Genomic DNA, 16,467 nt, shown 5'->3' with positions numbered 1-16,467 from the left:
AAAAGAAACGAGCATTACTTATTATAGGCTGTTGTGAAGGCCAAAACTCTAACAGGGTTCAAAAAAGAACTAGATAAGTTCAAGGCAGCTAGGTCCATCAATGGCTATTAGCCAGGATGGGCAGGGATGTCATCCCCCTATGCCCTGGCTGTCCTTAGCCTCTGATTGCCAGATGCTGGGAGTGGATGAATCACTCGATAATTGACTTGTTCTGTTCACTCCCTCTGAAGCAGCTGGCACTGGCCACTGTTGGAAGAGAGGCTACTGGCCTAGATGGACCATTGGTCTGATGCAGTATGGCCGTTCTTAAGTTGTCTTTGGTGAGAGTTTTGGGGTGCCACTGACCTGAGATAAGTGACTGGTCCTATGGGACTGGGAGTACCCTGAATTGTGTTTGGTGTAAGGGACCATCTATCACAAAGGCAGCCTTACCTTGGGGGGAGAGAGAACCCGGAGTGCCCAAGGGGCCTGTTCGTGACGCCATGCTAAGGCTGTTGAGGAGTTCACACTTGTTACTTGGTTGGTGAACTCTTAAGTATAGAACTCACAACCAATTGGGGGCTAGTGACGTGACAGTCTGCCCTAAGGTGGCACCCATGTTTTTGAGCCCCCTCCAGACAGCTTGACAACCTCAGTGTTAAAAATTTGCACCGTATGTCTAGCCTGAATGCGTCTAGCGTTAGCTTCCAGCCGCTGGAGCTTGTTTCGGCTTTGTCTGGTAGACTGACGAGCTCTCTACTCTCAGTTCTCTCTGTGTATGTACTTACAGACCATGAACAAGTCACCGGGTAGCCATCTGTTCAACGAACGGAACTGCAAAGAGCCTCTCACGAGTCCTTCTATTCTTATTTTTTTTATTAGCGTATTTCACACAGACGTAAGTTTTCATGTTACATTGCGTGTGTGAATATAAACAAACAGCCACTAATACACGCAAGGTGTGACACAGACCCACACACACAAAAACCCCAAAGGGACTTCTGAAACTGAAACACATGCTCAGGCTAATAGCTGCATGTTTGGGGTGAGCGCCAGGCTGCTGCTGACATGACCCGCACCGTGTAGAATGAGTAGAGGTGGCCCAACCATGGTAGCGTTGAAACCAGTGATCGTCTTTTACGGAGTACAAACTGAGCAAGAGTAATGAATGGCTGGGGCCTGCTGCAGCCTGCAGAGCCAGGCACCGGGAAGGGCAAAATAACAGGGGGCTCACAAGAGTGCAATATGAACCATTGCTGCTAGGGGTGTAGCTGAAAAGGGCCATGAAAGATTGATTTGGGTGACCCAGCAGGCTGAGTTCTGACCCCCATATTGGCCGTACTCCAGGGCAACGCCACTGACATCAGTGAAGTCGCCCCGATTTACACAGATGGAAAGTGGTTCAGAACCAGGCCAAAGTTGAATCCTCTGCCTTCAGATGTCTATGTGCAGCCCCTCATGCTTGTCAAATGCAGGAACAGTGGAACAACAGGGCTTAGTGTCACTGTTTTACGTATGGTCCTGGGCAGCTTGTTTAGGAGATAACAATGACGTTAATTTGTGCACTGCTGTGTGCGGAACGTGGTTCTCTGCGAAGTCCAGTGATGGACAGTAAGACAGTGCAAATGTTGTACCCGTGTTCTCGAGTGCTGAGCGAGGCAGAGAGCGGTGGGGAAGAGGGAAAGGTCAGAGGAAGACAGTTGAGTGTTGGGACCAGCAGCGTGAGAATGCAACACCGATTGTTCTGGATTGGGCCCTTATGAGGCAAATCAAAGGTGTTGAGCCAACTAAGCACATTTCTGCTGAGACCCACCCAGTGTTAGTGACACCAGAATCAAAACTCAACCTCAGCCGATTCTTATAGGCCCAGCTGCTGTCACAGCCCCTTGAGATCATGCCTTTCAAGCGCTGGTTGCTGGGAACCAACCATACAACACGACTTAAATTTCATTCACAGCATCAGCCACATCCTCCCTTTAGTCGGCCACACACAACTCCTGTTTGATGCCATGACACCCAAGTCTGGGCTACAGTCCTTTCAGAGCTGCGTGCCCAGGCTTGTCGATGCTGTGCCTGGTGGCGGATCTGACTGACAGGTGGCAGATTTGGGTTGCTAACCAAGGGCATGATCCAAAGCCCACTGAAGTTGACGGAAAGGCTCCCACACAAATGATCTGTTCGATTGAACCGTGGAAGCTACAGGCAGAAAAGATCAGTTGTGCCACTAACCGTTCTAGTCACCGATGCAGGAGACGCCCTCTTTGACTCAGAGTTCAGGGCAGAATTTTGGTCCAAACCATCTTGTTGAGCAGTGGAGTGGCCCTTGCTGCTATGTATGTTCTAGGGCCCAGTTCAGTGAGCCTGGGTGGTTTAGCTGTGTTCATATCACAGCAGTGTAAGGCCTCCTAAAAACACACAGTGACTGTCTACTCTCAGCTGAAACGCAGTGGTGCTAGGAGACGCAGCGGAGAGCGAATGCTGGGATCATCTGTCAGGCTGAGGTGGGCATAGCCTGTGATCTCAGGGGCGAGGCACTGAACACAGGAGCTGGCATCCTCCTAAGTTTCTCTGCTTTTCAGTAGCGTTCTCCTGCTAGCCCCCAATTAATGAACTTTGCATCAGGAACTAGGCCTATGTTTATAGCCAGGTCCAATTATTCAACCTTCCTTTGCCACAATGGGTCAGAGCTAAAGTTAAAAATCAGAGGTGGGGCAGAGCCACAAAGATCAGCTCCTAGGGGGCTGGCCGGGGCCAAAGTTTTAGGTAAGTCTACTGCAGAGATGGGAGATGGTCCCAGAATTTGGAAGCTTCCCATCCCCATCAGAGCGTCCCACCTGAAGCAAACCAGAAAATGCAGAGGGTAAATAGTAAGCAGCAGCTTGACACAGAACACATACTTGTTACAGCCTAGCAGACAGCAGCAGAGGTGCAGAGGACGATGGGAGGTTTGTCTGCAGACACGGTTTATTTTTCTTATACACGGGCTCTGCTTTCCCTCTGGATGTCCTGCTATTGTTACAAAGTGGCTGTGGAACAAATCCATTCTGCAGCGTTTCACGCAGCACAGAATGGCCTAGCCAACATTGTCCACCTCTCAGGACCTAAAGCCACAGTCAGGCTTCCACCTAAGAGCCTGATCCTGCAAGGTGCATTCTGCGGGCGGAGGGGGCGGGGTCAGCTGTCTTTAGCAGCCTAGTTTCCATGCTGCCGAGTAGGGATTTAATGCTGAACTTTAGGCCACCCCTAATTAGAACCGAGTGACCTCTGAACACTCAGTCTCATCCTTTTGACAATGGGGCGCTGGGTGTGTGAGCGGTTCTATTGGGGGAAGCCTTTGGAGCTGTGTGGGGCCTTCCCCAGAGCCAGCCTCCCAGAAACCGTCATTCTCTTTAAAAAATAAATAAATACAAGAATAAGAAATGAAACCTTTAAATATTTCCAACATTGTGCGCCGGTCTCCCATCATCGCTTTGCCGTGGTACAGGCTGTTCAATTAGGATTAAGAAGAAACAAACCAACCACTATTTTAAATGCACTTTTTCCCTCGGCTTTTTTTAGAACAAATGGATTTCTTTTTGTTCTGTTGTAATGTCAAGATACCCCCAGTAGAGTGGATGGGATTTCTCTTTTCAATGAAGCAGGGTTAGGTGACTGATCAGCAAATCTCAGATGCCCAGAACTTCTCCAAAGCCCTTAACGGCACCCTGACCACCTTCCCCTTTTTAAAAACGACACTCACAACTCTTTCCTACAATCCTTTGCAAACTGCAGTCATTTGGTTTGATAGTAAACATCCCGCTGGAGTTTCTCTGTTGATCAGTCATTGTCTGTCACCTAGAAAGCTTAGAAGTTTAAAACAGGGCTTACTAGGGAGGAGGGGGGAATTGGAAGTCAGCATCACAGATAGTCATCCTCGCTGGAAGGGGAAATGGGACTCGAGCCCTCAAGGTCAGAATCGGATGAGCTTTCTGATGGGGTCCGGATCATCTTCCACATCTGGGCAGAAAAGGTTCGGCCCCAGCTGCAGGGGTATCCCACAGGCCTCAGCTGGTGAATTAGCTCCATGGCCACCTGCCAGTGGCTTCTTTCAGTTCACTTGCTGCTCCCCTTGGCACTCCTCTGTTTGCTCATGGCTGTTAACATCTGACTGATGTACGAGGTCAAGAGGTCATCCATCTTGTAGCCCTGGTAGGAAGTTATGAGAGATCAGACACATCACCCAGACAGCATAACTGCTGGTCGCCGGATCACGTCCCTTGAATGCCTGTGGTATGAACTATTACCAGGCTCATCAGCGACCCACCTCCGCGTCCCCACCACCACAACCTTGAACCTTGCCGGGTAGAGGCCTCGCCCTTTGACAAGAACCAGGGGACAGTCAGTCAATGAAAAGATGGCAAGTTCAAAATCAATACAAGGAAATACTTTTTCACATGCGCATAATTGGACTGTGGAAAACTCTGCCACAGGAAGTTGTTGTGGCCAGGTTCAAAAAGAGTTTTGATTATTATATGGATATCAAGAATCTCCAGAGTAATTATAATTAACGGTGATAAATATTGGAAGGGATATAAACCTCATGCTTCAGTGCTTAAGCTAATCTCTGCCTATTAGAGATCAGGGTCAGACCTCATGTGCAAGCAGATTACCCCATGTCAGTTTACAGTGGGGTTCTTCCATCTTCCTGTGTAGCAGCTGGTGCTGGCTATGGCCAGAGACAAGATACTGAACTAGATGGAGCTCGGGTCTGATCCAGTCTGGCAATTCCTCTGCTCCAATGGGGGCGGAGAGCTAAAAACCAGACTGTGATGCTCTCCCGTCACCCAAAGCAAGCCATGACAGAGTATCACTGACTCTGGTTCACTACGGGATGGTGGGCAGAGAAGCTTGGTATTGGATTTAAGACTTGAAATAAGTCTAGAGCATGCTAGTCAGTTCCAGAGCGCACAGCACCAGATTGCTACGGTGGTGACGCTGCCTGTTTGGCTTGCTATAAAGCACCTGGTGACTAACCTGGCTGAACATTCAGAGCCCTCACCCACTGACAAGGGACGTCAGTCAGGCTAACAGGCTAAGCCATTGCTACTGCCCTAGGCAAAGCTGAAATGGAGTCTTTGTGCCAATCCTCGGCTGGTGTAAATCGGTGCAGCTCCACTGACACCAGCAGAGGGTTTGGCCCTTGTGAGTATGTAGCACAGCTTATGGCCTCTGTTCCTGCCCTCACATCCAGGGAGTGAATAAATGAATTTATCCTGCACACTTGGCCACCTCACTTGCCTTCTCCCCATCCATCCATCTCCACAGGATTTAGTCCAACATCCCAGGCCTTTGAGCAGCTTCAAACAGCTGCAGTTTCCTTTTCAATCAGCCGGCTCCAGAAACCTGCCCCTCCCCCTTCCAAAATGCAGAATTACTTCCAACACTGCCCCTGCCTGAAGCCCGATTTAGTCCCGCACCAGTAACAGCTGTGCTAGACCCAGTGATGTCTTCGCCGTAGCTTGCAGGGAAGCAGGGACATGTTTAGTGAGCTCACTAATTCTCTGCCGCACACTGCTGTTCTTCCATTTCAAAGCCCGTTGGCCCAGACGGACACAGGCAATGTGACATGAAAAGAGGATTTGAACCCGGGGTGCGGCTTTGGAGGTTCAGCCTTCAGTTAGATCCCCCCTCTTGCTCTCTGTGCTCAGCGACTGAGCGAGAGCCCTGAACTCTCCTTACCAGTGACGTTTCACACAGCAGTTTGCTTCCCCGCACCAGGTTGCCAATGGTGATGTGAAAGTACGTGTTGCCGCTGCTCCAGTTGGAGATCTTGGTGAAGGGGTGAGTCGTGAGAATATCCTAAGAGGCGCAGAAGGACAGTCAGATACTTTGAACATGTGCTGAACCCCCAGCGGCTAACCCCTCACTTCCCTCTGGGCTTCCCGCCCCAACAAACCAAACGCATTTCCTGAGGTGACATGGTCCCACCAGAAACTGAGAAGTCAGAGGGGGAGAGATCAGTGGGGGTTCTTGCCTTTTTCCTGTAACCCACAGTCGCTGTTGGAGACAGGCCCGAGGACTAGAGGGACCATGGGTCTGAGCCACTAGGCAATTCTGATGCAGGGCTTACGCAGGAGGTCATCTAAGTTTGGCCCCTCTCCGAGTCTGAGCCACAGCTCACTGACAACAATGAAGGACGAGGAAAGGAACTGGTGCGTTATCCAGGCTAGGTTTCCACGTCCCAAGCAATGGTGCTCCTAAGCCAGAGGTGGGCAAACTACGGCCCGTGGGCCACATCTGGCTCGCAGGACCGTCCTGCCCGACCCCTGAGCTCCCAGCCGGGGAAGCGAGCCCCTGGACCCTCCCCTGCAGCCTCAGCTTGCAGAGCCACTGTGCTCTGGGCAGCTGGCTGTGGCCGGGCGTCGGGGCTGCCAATACTGCTGCTCTGAGCAGCATGGTAAGGGGGCAGGGAGCAGGGGGGACTGGATAACGGGCAGGGGTCCCAGGGGACAGTCGGGGACAAAGAGCAGGGGGCAGTTGGATGGGGTGGAGGTTCAGGGCGGGGTGTCGTCGGGGGACAGGGAGCGGTTGGATGGGGCAGAGTGGTCAGAAAATGGGAAATGGGGTGGGTTGGAGAGGCGTGGGAGTTCCAGGGGGGCTGGTCAAGGGGCAGGGGTGTGGATAGGGGTTGGGGCAGTCAGGGCACAGGGAGCAGGGGGGGGTTGGATAGGGGGTGGGGTCCCGGGGGGGGAGCAGTTAGGGGCGGAGGGTCCCGGGAGAGGACAAGGAGCAGTGGGGGTTGGATGGGTCAGGAGTTCTGAGGGGGGCAGTCAGGGGATGGGGAACGGGGGGGGTTGGATGGGTGGGGGGCTCTGAGGGGGGCAGTCAGGGGGCAGGAAGTGGGAGGGGTCGGATGGGGGCGGGGGCCAGGCTGTTTGGGGAGGCACAGCCTTCCCTACCTGGCCCTCCATACAGTTTTGCAAGCCCGATGTGGCCCTTGGGCCAAAAAGTTTGCCCACCCCTGTCCTAGGCCTTCTGCTCTGGGATGACCATTCCACAGCGTAATGTGGCTCAGCCTCCGGAAGCTCTTCCTGGTAGTCAGCCTAAATTGACCATGTCTTCATTTCATCCTATCGGGCCTAACTGTAGCCCCTGATGCCACCCTAAACAATCCCCTGCCTTGCTGTTTACAAACGGCAGCCGTCATTTGTCTCCCTTCCTCATCATTTAGCCAGGCAGGCTATACACTCCTGAGATGTGTGTACCTAACACCACTTTCCATTAAACATAAGAGCCATTTTGCTAGGGTGACCATATTTCCTAAAGTAAACACGGAATGGCCTTGGGCTTGCCCGAGCCGCCCCGCTGCCTGCAGGGCTCACCAGAGCTGCCCCCTCACTGCTGCCTGGGACTAGGGCCGATCCCCCTGAGCTCTGCGCCACCCATGGCTCGGGTTGACCCCCCCGTCAAGCTCTGTACCTCCCGCAGCTGGGGCTGAGCCCCCGAGCCCCTCTGCCTGGCCCCTCGCGTCACTGCCCCTACAACGTTCCTCCGCGCCCCCCTAAGGGGGGCAGCGGACGCAGCTTTTTTGGTAAATTTGGCATTTGTTCGTTTGCTCTTCCCAACTGATCAGTTAGGAAGAGCAAACAGGACAAAGGCCCGTTTTTGTCAAAAAAGTCGGAATGGCCAGCACAGAGCTTAAAAAGGGGACTGTCCCGGCCAAAATGGGACGTATGGTCACCCTACATTTTGCACACAGGGCTAGCTGGGGCTGGGCCATGTGCAGCTGTTGGGAGGCACAAAAGCACAACATAAAGGGAACTGCCTCTGCACCAGGAGAGGGTTTGCACATCCAATCGCTGCAATCTTTGCACTCAGGAGAGCAAACAATCCCAAGGGGAGCAGGGAAAGAGGTGAGAGAGGGGGAGCAATAGCTCTGCCCTCTGTCACACTAGCCAGCTGAGCACATGGGGTATCATGCTGCAGCACCCAAAGGGATACTGCACATCAGGGAGGTCCAGGCAGGATCGTGGCTGGGGCAGAGTGCATCTGCACCCTCACAATGGACTCATGTGCAAACCTGGCCCATGGCACTTGCAGTGCAAACAATGGCAGGAGCGGTGAGCCCCACCTTGTGTCAGCGTGTCCCTTTCAGAAACCCCAGAGTCACGGCCAAAGTGTTCAGACTTCCACCCACGTGGCCTGACTTTTCAAGGTGCTGAGTGCCCACAGCTCCTGGCGACCTCACAAGAAGTGGAGGAGACTCAGTACCTTCAAGAATCAGGCCATTTATTTAGATGCCTAACGCTACCCTCCCCGCCCCAGGTTGCTAACGTTAGCCCTGGGAGGCACACAGCCCCGTTGCACATGGCTGAGCTTTTCGCAGGTAGTAACTGATGGTGTCTGGCTTACCTTGGTTTTGGGATCGATGAGGCTGACTCCATGCTTGTTGATGGCAATTAAAAGGATCTCTGGGTAATTTGGCTCAGTAGTTTGCTGTTAGAAACGAGAAGAAGCATTCACATGAAAAGACCCGGAAGAGCGGACAACTCGCGGCTGAGGGCCCCTTCTGTCAGAGCAATGGAAGGAGCATCCTCATGGCAAGAATCCCGCTGCGTTTTAGCTCGCCCATGGGGCGCGCTCTAGTTTATCCTTTTAAGGAAACTCAAAATAAATCAAGCCTCTTCACTGCTATGGTAACAGCCATCCAGCTAATGACGAGACTCCCCACCCCTGCCTCCAACACCTGGTGACTTTAAGGAGTAAGTGATTGGCGGCTTTAAAGTTCCTTCTTTTCCATTTCTTCCCCCGCCCAGTTTGCCAGTGGAAGCAGCTGGTAGGGGAGCCATCCTGCCTGTGGACTGGGTGAGCTGGGATGCAGTGGGAAGCCCCAGGTGGCCCTTCCCTCCTCAGATCACCTCTTCTTGATGCACTGACTCTCCTGTCCTTAGTACCTCTGGTCTGAAGGAATCCTGGGCCAACTGCATCATTTCCCGTTGCTCGGCCTACATTTGGCTTTAGGTTCCTTAGTGCTGGTCAGAGATGCTGGGCAGACAGTTCTGGAGACTCAGGGCCAGATCCTCAAAGGTATGGAGGCACCTAACTCCCAAAGGCCTTCAGTCTTGCAGCCCAGAACCAATAAGGGCAGTGACAACGCAGGCTTCCCCACACACCCAGCCATTCTGCCTCCACCTCATCCAGGAAGAATCAAGTCAAGGGGTGGGAAGCAAGGTCTTGTGGCTAGGACAATGAACTGCGACTCGGGAGACCTGAGATCCATTCCTGGCTCATCCATCGACTCCTTGGCTGTCACTTAAGTCACTTAAAATAGAACTTTCAAAAGCTCTTAAGTGGCTTAGGAGCCCAAGTCCCATTGAAAGTCTCACTCTACCCTGTGCCTCGGTTCCCCATCTGTAAAATGGCAATAGCAGCACTGCCCTCCCACACAGAGGACAGATCCACTCATGAGTGGGAGGTCCTCTGACAATGATGAGTACCATGGAAGTACCTGATTAGAGGGAGCAGGCTGGCAAACGAGCCTACGTGGCCCAGGCAGTGGCCACCAAACAGCCATCAGTTCTTCCCTTTAGAAATCCTTCTACTCTGTCAGGGGGAGGAGCTGCGAGAACCAGCCATTTCCCGGGGTTCCTGCTCCTGCCAGGTGACACACACAATGAAATCTGTACCTTCACTTCAAAGAAGGCTGATCCAAATGTAGGCCACTTGAAGACAATCTTTAGGAAGGCAAGCTTGGCTTCTTCTCTTGTTTTGCCTGCATGCTTATTGAAATACGCCACAATGGACTGCAAAGGACAACATGACATTACTGAAGGGTTTGCCAGACCACCTGGGAACTAGGACATTTGAATACAAAGAGCATCATGACACACAGATGTCATGTTATTCCTGCCACAAAACATCAGACTTTGCCGGCCTGTTTTAACAGAAATCCACCATGCCCTCACCTGCCCATTCACTATTGTGCCAGCGCAGACACAGGAGCCTGAAAAGACCTTATACGTTATTTTTCCATCTTCCAGCCAGTACAGGTTTGACTATCCACAAGTGCTTTCTCCAGGGTGAGGAAGGAGAGTCTTGTGGTTAACGTACTGGGCACGGAAGATCTGGATTCAATTCCCCGCTTTGATTCTGACTCCCGGTCTCATCTGGAAAAAGTCACTTAATATCTCTGTGCCTTGGTTCTCCACACATAAAACAGGGATAATCAATCTTCGCTTCCTTTGTCTGTCTTGAATGTAAGCTCTGTAGGACAGGGACTGTCTCTTACCATGTGCTTCTACAGTGCCTCACAAAATGGGGCCCTGATCTTTGCTGGGCCCTAAGCGCTGCTTACCTATGGTGTAAGTGTAACCTACTAGTGTGAGTGAGTTACCGGTCCCACTCTGGGCACGGTTGGCAGAGCAGCGATTCTGTTACGGCCCCACCTAGGGAGGTTTAGCTCAAGCTGTTGCACTCATGCTTTTAGCTCTGGAGGTCCCCAGTTCAGTCCCTGCTGTGTTGGACAGGATGGCAGCTGTCACACAAGCTTGTCGAGATGCTATACCCGCAGCACCGCTCTCTGAGCCTGGCTCGGTGTTATCCAGACCATTCCTTACCCTTTTCCAGTCGTCCGGAGAGAGCTGCCGGAGAAGCTCCTGAGGCACCAGCTCCTTCAGGAGCTTGGGGATACTGGGGAAGTAGGACTTGTCATCCTCAAACTTCACCCTGTAGATCAGAGCTGCCAGCTGTAAGACCTCTTCCCGGGTACACTTGTGGTAGCCACGCAGGTACTTTGGTAATTCCTGCACACGAAAGCGTTTCACAAGGTAATGGGGGCGGTCACAAACATCCAGGTTCTCAAAGACGTCCTTTTGTCCCGAGAGACAGAGGCTGCTTGAATGGTAGCACCCAACCATCCCAAGACAAATGCCACGTAGATGCTGGCTAAGGGAAATCTAGCAGGTCGGCAGCTATAGAAGGAAGCTGCTTGAAAGCTGGCTGTGTTAGTGCAGTGATCTTCAGCCTTTTCCATCCCACAACTCCACCCACCCCTGGAACCCCCACTTAGCTGGGACCCCCTTCCCCTTCAGAAGCACTGAAAAGGCACAATGGTTGGTGGCCCTGGGGGAGAGGGGGGTTTCACGAAGTCCAGACCGAGACCCTTTGCGCTACTGCGGCCAGGAATCTGGGCTCAATAAAACAGGGTCTCACCTGATCTTTGCCCCGCGTTTTAAATGAACCCAAGTCTAACAGCTTTGGGGATTTGAGTGAAAAACCTGAATCTTAGCAATGGGTCCCGGGTAAAACACTGGATCTGCAGAGCCCGAGCCTTGGTGAAGCCAGATCTAAACCTAAAGCGTGACATCATGACTGGCCCAAAATGAGGGGAACTAAAACCTGCTCCCGAACTGCAACCCCGCGAGACCTGTGGATTGGCTGGACTCTGGTTCTGAGCCTGGCTCTCAGGCACCAGGCAGGCAGGCTCATCCCCAATGAGTCTTCCCCTCCGCACTGCTGGTGGCAGATGGAATGCAGCTGAGGCCTCTCCCTGCTTTATTTTACACCTGTTTGTTTCTTCCTTTGATCACCCGCCTGCTGCCCTCTCACCATGCGAGTTACAGCCAGTTCCTTGAGGTGTAACTGACAGCACCATTTACCTCTTACAATCTTAAAGATCTCTTCTATGGCTGCCATCACAGCGATAACTAAGTGCTTCCCAGGTAAATTCAATCTATATGGAGAATTCCCCAGGGGAGTTCATGGCATTTGCTGCTGTTGACCCCTCTCTAGTTATGGAGGAATTGCCTGGGAACTGCAATATTTTTCTGAAATCATCACTGTGCTGGGGCGGGTGGAAATGTTTTGTTAAAGCACCAGCTCTGGACTAGCTCGGCCACCACTAGATGCTCATCTCTCAGCCAGGCTGCTTTGGCCAAGGCCATTTTAGCTCATACGCTAACGTACTTTGTCACTTGTGTTGGCCCAGAGGAGCTCAGCTGTTGAGGGGGATCATTTGGAATCTAATGGCTTTTTCTTTTATTCAAATCAAGCTTTCCAGTTCCCCTTTATGTTATCTAACCTCGAAAATGATTTAAAAAGTACCCCTCATCTGTCAACAAGATCTTGTATGAAATAATCAGCAGGAGGCACATTCGTGTTTGAACAACCATTTTATCAAGAATGACTGTAATCAATGGTGTGTGCGTATGAATTTCACACTTGAAAGTAGCTGGCCAGACAGCCCAGAGGAACAGAGACCGCTCTTTAGCTGCAGAACAAGTACAGCAGCGGTGCGGCATTCTGCCCTGTCTCTGCCACTCGAATCTGACCTGAGCAGATCACCTTGACATGAAAGAGATGAAAAATCTCAGGCTATTCAGAGTGCGGCTTCTCTGCTGAGACTGCCAAGAAGAGGGCGAATTAGTGCCTCTGACCCACGGTTTTATGATGGCGACCACTGTTCCCTCTAAGCTGTGCGCATGTGCACACAGATCCTAAACCCTGTGCATATGGCGAAACACCGTGCACACAAAAATTTGCACAGAAGCACAACAATTTGCACAGAAGACATTTTTTGTGCACACGGCCTGTCAAAAATTAGAGGGAACATTGATGGCGACACCTACTCAAGAGGAGCTGGACTAAGACCTCCAATCCAGCCAGCACATGGAAACCTCTATTTGTCACTACTAGTGTGAGTTGGATTTGAGCTATTGATGTAGAAGGAGGAAGCCTTTTTATCCCCTTACTAGTTCCCCAAGTCACCCAGACCTCCCGCAGTATTGTAAACTCATGGAGTACCTGATAATAGTGGAAGATGGAGTCTGCCATTGAATCCTTCCCAGGCATGGTGTTTGTCCACAGTTTTTTCATGAAGAACACTTGGTACGTGAGAGAAGGCACTATACCTGCAAAAAGGAATCCGTTCCACATTGACTAGGCTTGTAACAAACGCTTCAACCACTAGATGGAAACCTGTATAAAAGAGACACTCGGTCCTTGGAGCAATTCACAGTCCCTGATGCAGGAGGTTCAGGGATGAAATAGCAAGAGTGTTAAAGCCCATGACTGAAGTGCATTGGCTACAGAGTGGCTGCCTAAATTGCTCTTTGACCTCTTAAGTTAGTGGTCTTCAGGCTTTCACTTAAATAAGCACTGGATTCACTTGCAAATCTTGAATGAAAGGAGGATGGATTTAATTTCATAGCAACAGCATTACAATGTATTGTGGCAGTTTCTGGAAAATTACTTGGGGCCAGTTAATGGAGCTGCATTTCAGCTAGCAAAGCGATGCTAAAAGCACAGAAAGTTTCTACATCTGCCAAAGTCCGGACAGCAACCACAAAACTTCAACCTTCAGGGGAAGTCACTTATTTAGAGGCATGGTCTAGTTGATCTCTGCCTTGCCAGCCCTCGGCACCTGTGACCTGTCTGACCACAGAAGATTCTTGATTCCCTTAATAGAAATGGGAACAGGATTAAAGTGGATACTGTGAAATTATTAGGAGTTGTCAGGTGGCAATATAAAGTCTTAAGTAATGTAAAGACACTAAATGCCCTCTAACTGAACGTATAAGTAGTCAGAGCTTGGAGAATTGCTGGGTGTTAGCTGTTGTGCAGTTCTTTTTAGAAGTTATGGATAGCAAGAGTAAAAGTTTGTTCTCTGCCCAAGAATGGATCATTGCTTAGGTGCAGAGTTGCTGCTGACATGATTTACATGAACATCCAAGACCCAAACATTATACGGTGCCAAACACATTACAGATGTAGTTTTCATCATGTTATGGTGGGCAAGAGGAGCCTTTTAAAAATGATTTCAATGGGTTCTCTGAGACCTCCCTGGCCAGCACTCTACTTGGGAGAGGAAATGGCAGCAAAACAGAAGAGTGACATTATTACCATCTTTTGCAGGTCTTGCTTTCTTTATCCAGTCTGTAAGATGTCTGACAAAGTCAAAGAAGAAATCTCCTTCTGGGACGCTGATAACCTGTGGAAACACATCCCACTGTTAATAAAACCAACCAAACCATAGCTAATCAGAGAATTATAGGGGAGAAGAGCCTAGTATGTGGGCTAGCCTAGCCCATCCCCCTGCCACTGGGGGATAATTTCTTCCAGTATGTCTTGCAGTGCCTTGCCCATGCTGGTTTTAAATATCTCAGATGGTGAGGCTTCCACAGATCTCACCATCAGAAAGCTATTGTTGACCTAGCTGTTTCTACGCTGTCCTTCACCTAATTTCATCCAGTTATTCCTAGTTATCTTCTCTTGTTTGACCCTAATCAATTCATCTCCCTTCATCTTTCCATTGCTTCTGGACAATTCTTGTGTACCACATTTAATCCTTCCTTGTAAATCAGTCTATTCAGCAGCGTGACCGTCCTCTTCCTCCCCTCTAATAGGTCACTATCTGTCTGGTCCAATATTCCAGGTCCGGCTGGACCAGAGCCATATAGGGAGGGGCTATCAGCTCCTGGCTCTGTGATGCCTTTGGTTATGCAGCTGACAATACCACTGTTCTTTGTTGTTGATCCTGTAAATAATTGCTTCAGTTTATTCAACCCACAAAGCATTTATATACTTCTCTCCTTGGTCATTTGTAGCAGACTATCTGCCTTTTGGATGATTTAACCCCACAGAGGAGTAAAAAAAAGCTAACAAAATGTTAGGAACCATTAGGAAAGGGACATATAATAAGTAAATATTATAATGCCACTCTATAAATCCATGGTAGGCTCACACTTTGAATACTGTGTGCAGTTCTGATCGCCCCATCTCAAAAAAGACAGTTTGGAATTGGAAAAGGTACAGAGAAGAGCAACAAAAATCATTTGGGGTATGGAACAGCTTCCATCTGAGGAGACATTAAAAAAGACTGGGACTTTTCAGCTTGGAAAAGAGACGACTAAGGGGGGATATGCTAGAGGGCATAAAATGATGACTGGTGCGGAGAAAGTGAACGAGGAAGTGTTATTTAAGCCTTCTCATAACACAAGAACCAGGGGTCACCCAATGAAATTAACAGGCAGCAGGTTTAAAACAAACAAAAGGAAGTATTTCTTCACATAACGCACAGTCAACCTGTGAACTCATTGCCAGGGGATGTTGTGAAGGCGAAAACTATAATGGAGCTCAAAAAAGAATTAAATAAGTTCATAGAGAATAGATCCATCAATGGCTACTAGCCAAGATAGGGATGCAACCCCATGCTCTGGCTGTCCCAAGCCTTTGACTGCCAGAAGCTGGGAGTGGATGACAGAGGATTGACCACTTGATGATTGCTCTGCTCTGTTCATTCCCTCTGAAGCACCTGGCATTGGCCACTGTTGGAAGACAGAATACTAAGTTAGATGACCCATTGGTCTGACCTAGTATGGCTATTCTTATGTTCTAAAGCAGTCTGAGATGCAACTGGCATGCAAGATGTTACAGAATTTAAGCGCACTGTCCTGCGATCCTTATGCACACCAGCACTGCCACAGGAGTAAGGAAGGGGAGCAGGATCAGGCCTTGAAGCTGTAGAGTGGGATCTTCCAAAGTGCTCAGCCTGGATTGAAGTCACTGACTTGGGATGGGATTGATGTGAACTGGAGCAGACTTAGGCCATTGCTGGGTGCTTTGGAAAACCCCATCCTGACAGTATCATGTAGCCAGCTCCCGCAGAACCCAGTTTTGCAGACCTCCCATCAGCTGTACACGCTCCCATTAGTAACCCCTTTGACTTCAGTGGGATGAGGCTTGTGAGTAGGGGCTGCAGGACTGCCTGGCCCTTTAACTAGAAATCTCCAGGGGTCAGATCCAGGGAGGCGCTCAGGAGCAATGGACCAGGCCCTTAGGCGGTGTAAAGTGGCATAGCTGCACTGGCTTCAGCAGAGCGCCAATGATTTACACCAGCGGGACATGGCACAACAAAGGCTCTGCAACACAGAGCTGCTCGATCCGTGGCTAATCATTTTGTGCGCCGCTCACCTTGTCGGAGATTTTGACGAAGAGGCTGAAGCCCTCCGATGACTTCAGCAGCAGTCTGCTGGAGATGTTCTGGCAGAAATCCTTGGCTTTGGTGCTGGACTCCACTTCAAATGCCTGCAAAGAGAGGTGGAACCCACACCTCAGCCACCTCGCTGTTCATTCCTGGGTTACCCTCTCTCGCGGGGAACTTAGAGGTGCTCTTTGCACAGAGGCAGAGCTGTCCTGCTGAGTTACACCATTGCTTCTCTGTGCATTCTTCCTGGTCCCCCCTAGATGCTAACACAGGGGTGGGCAAACGTTTTGGCCCAAGGGTCACATCGGGGTTGTGAAAATATATGGAGGGCCGGGTAGGGAAGGCTGTGCCTCCCCAAACAGCTTGGCCCCTGCCCCATATCTGCCCCCTCCCACTTCCCGCCCCCTGACTGCCCCCCTCAGAGCCCCCCACCCATCCAACCCCCCCCGTTCCCCATCCCCTGACTGCCCCCCCAGAACCTCTGCCCCATCCAACCGCCCCCGTTCCCCATCCCCTGACTGCCCCCA

At 50.7% G+C, this 16,467-nt stretch overlaps 1 protein-coding gene across 1 annotated transcript in view; it reads right to left on the bottom strand.

Moving 5' to 3' along the window:
* Window positions 1-834: 834 nt before the first annotated feature.
* MYO7A (myosin VIIA) overlaps window positions 835-16,467 on the bottom strand; it is a 183,785-nt gene continuing 168,152 nt past the window's right edge. Inside the window, exons 44-51 of the mRNA XM_074955335.1 lie at window positions 15,928-16,041; window positions 13,858-13,945; window positions 12,760-12,866; window positions 10,575-10,760; window positions 9,645-9,761; window positions 8,371-8,454; window positions 5,698-5,817; window positions 835-4,164 (exon numbers count right to left, since the gene is read on the bottom strand). Coding sequence (XP_074811436.1) covers window positions 4,072-4,164; window positions 5,698-5,817; window positions 8,371-8,454; window positions 9,645-9,761; window positions 10,575-10,760; window positions 12,760-12,866; window positions 13,858-13,945; window positions 15,928-16,041 — 909 coding nt within the window. The 3' untranslated portion in view covers window positions 835-4,071. The remainder of the gene's footprint in view (window positions 4,165-5,697; window positions 5,818-8,370; window positions 8,455-9,644; window positions 9,762-10,574; window positions 10,761-12,759; window positions 12,867-13,857; window positions 13,946-15,927; window positions 16,042-16,467) is intronic.

The sequence above is a fragment of the Natator depressus genome, chromosome 1 (assembly GCF_965152275.1).
Source record: "Natator depressus isolate rNatDep1 chromosome 1, rNatDep2.hap1, whole genome shotgun sequence".
In the NCBI taxonomy this organism is placed as follows: domain Eukaryota; kingdom Metazoa; phylum Chordata; order Testudines; family Cheloniidae; genus Natator; species Natator depressus.
The sequence above is the reverse complement of the archived record's forward strand: the minus strand, read 5'-3'. Positions and strand labels throughout refer to the sequence as shown.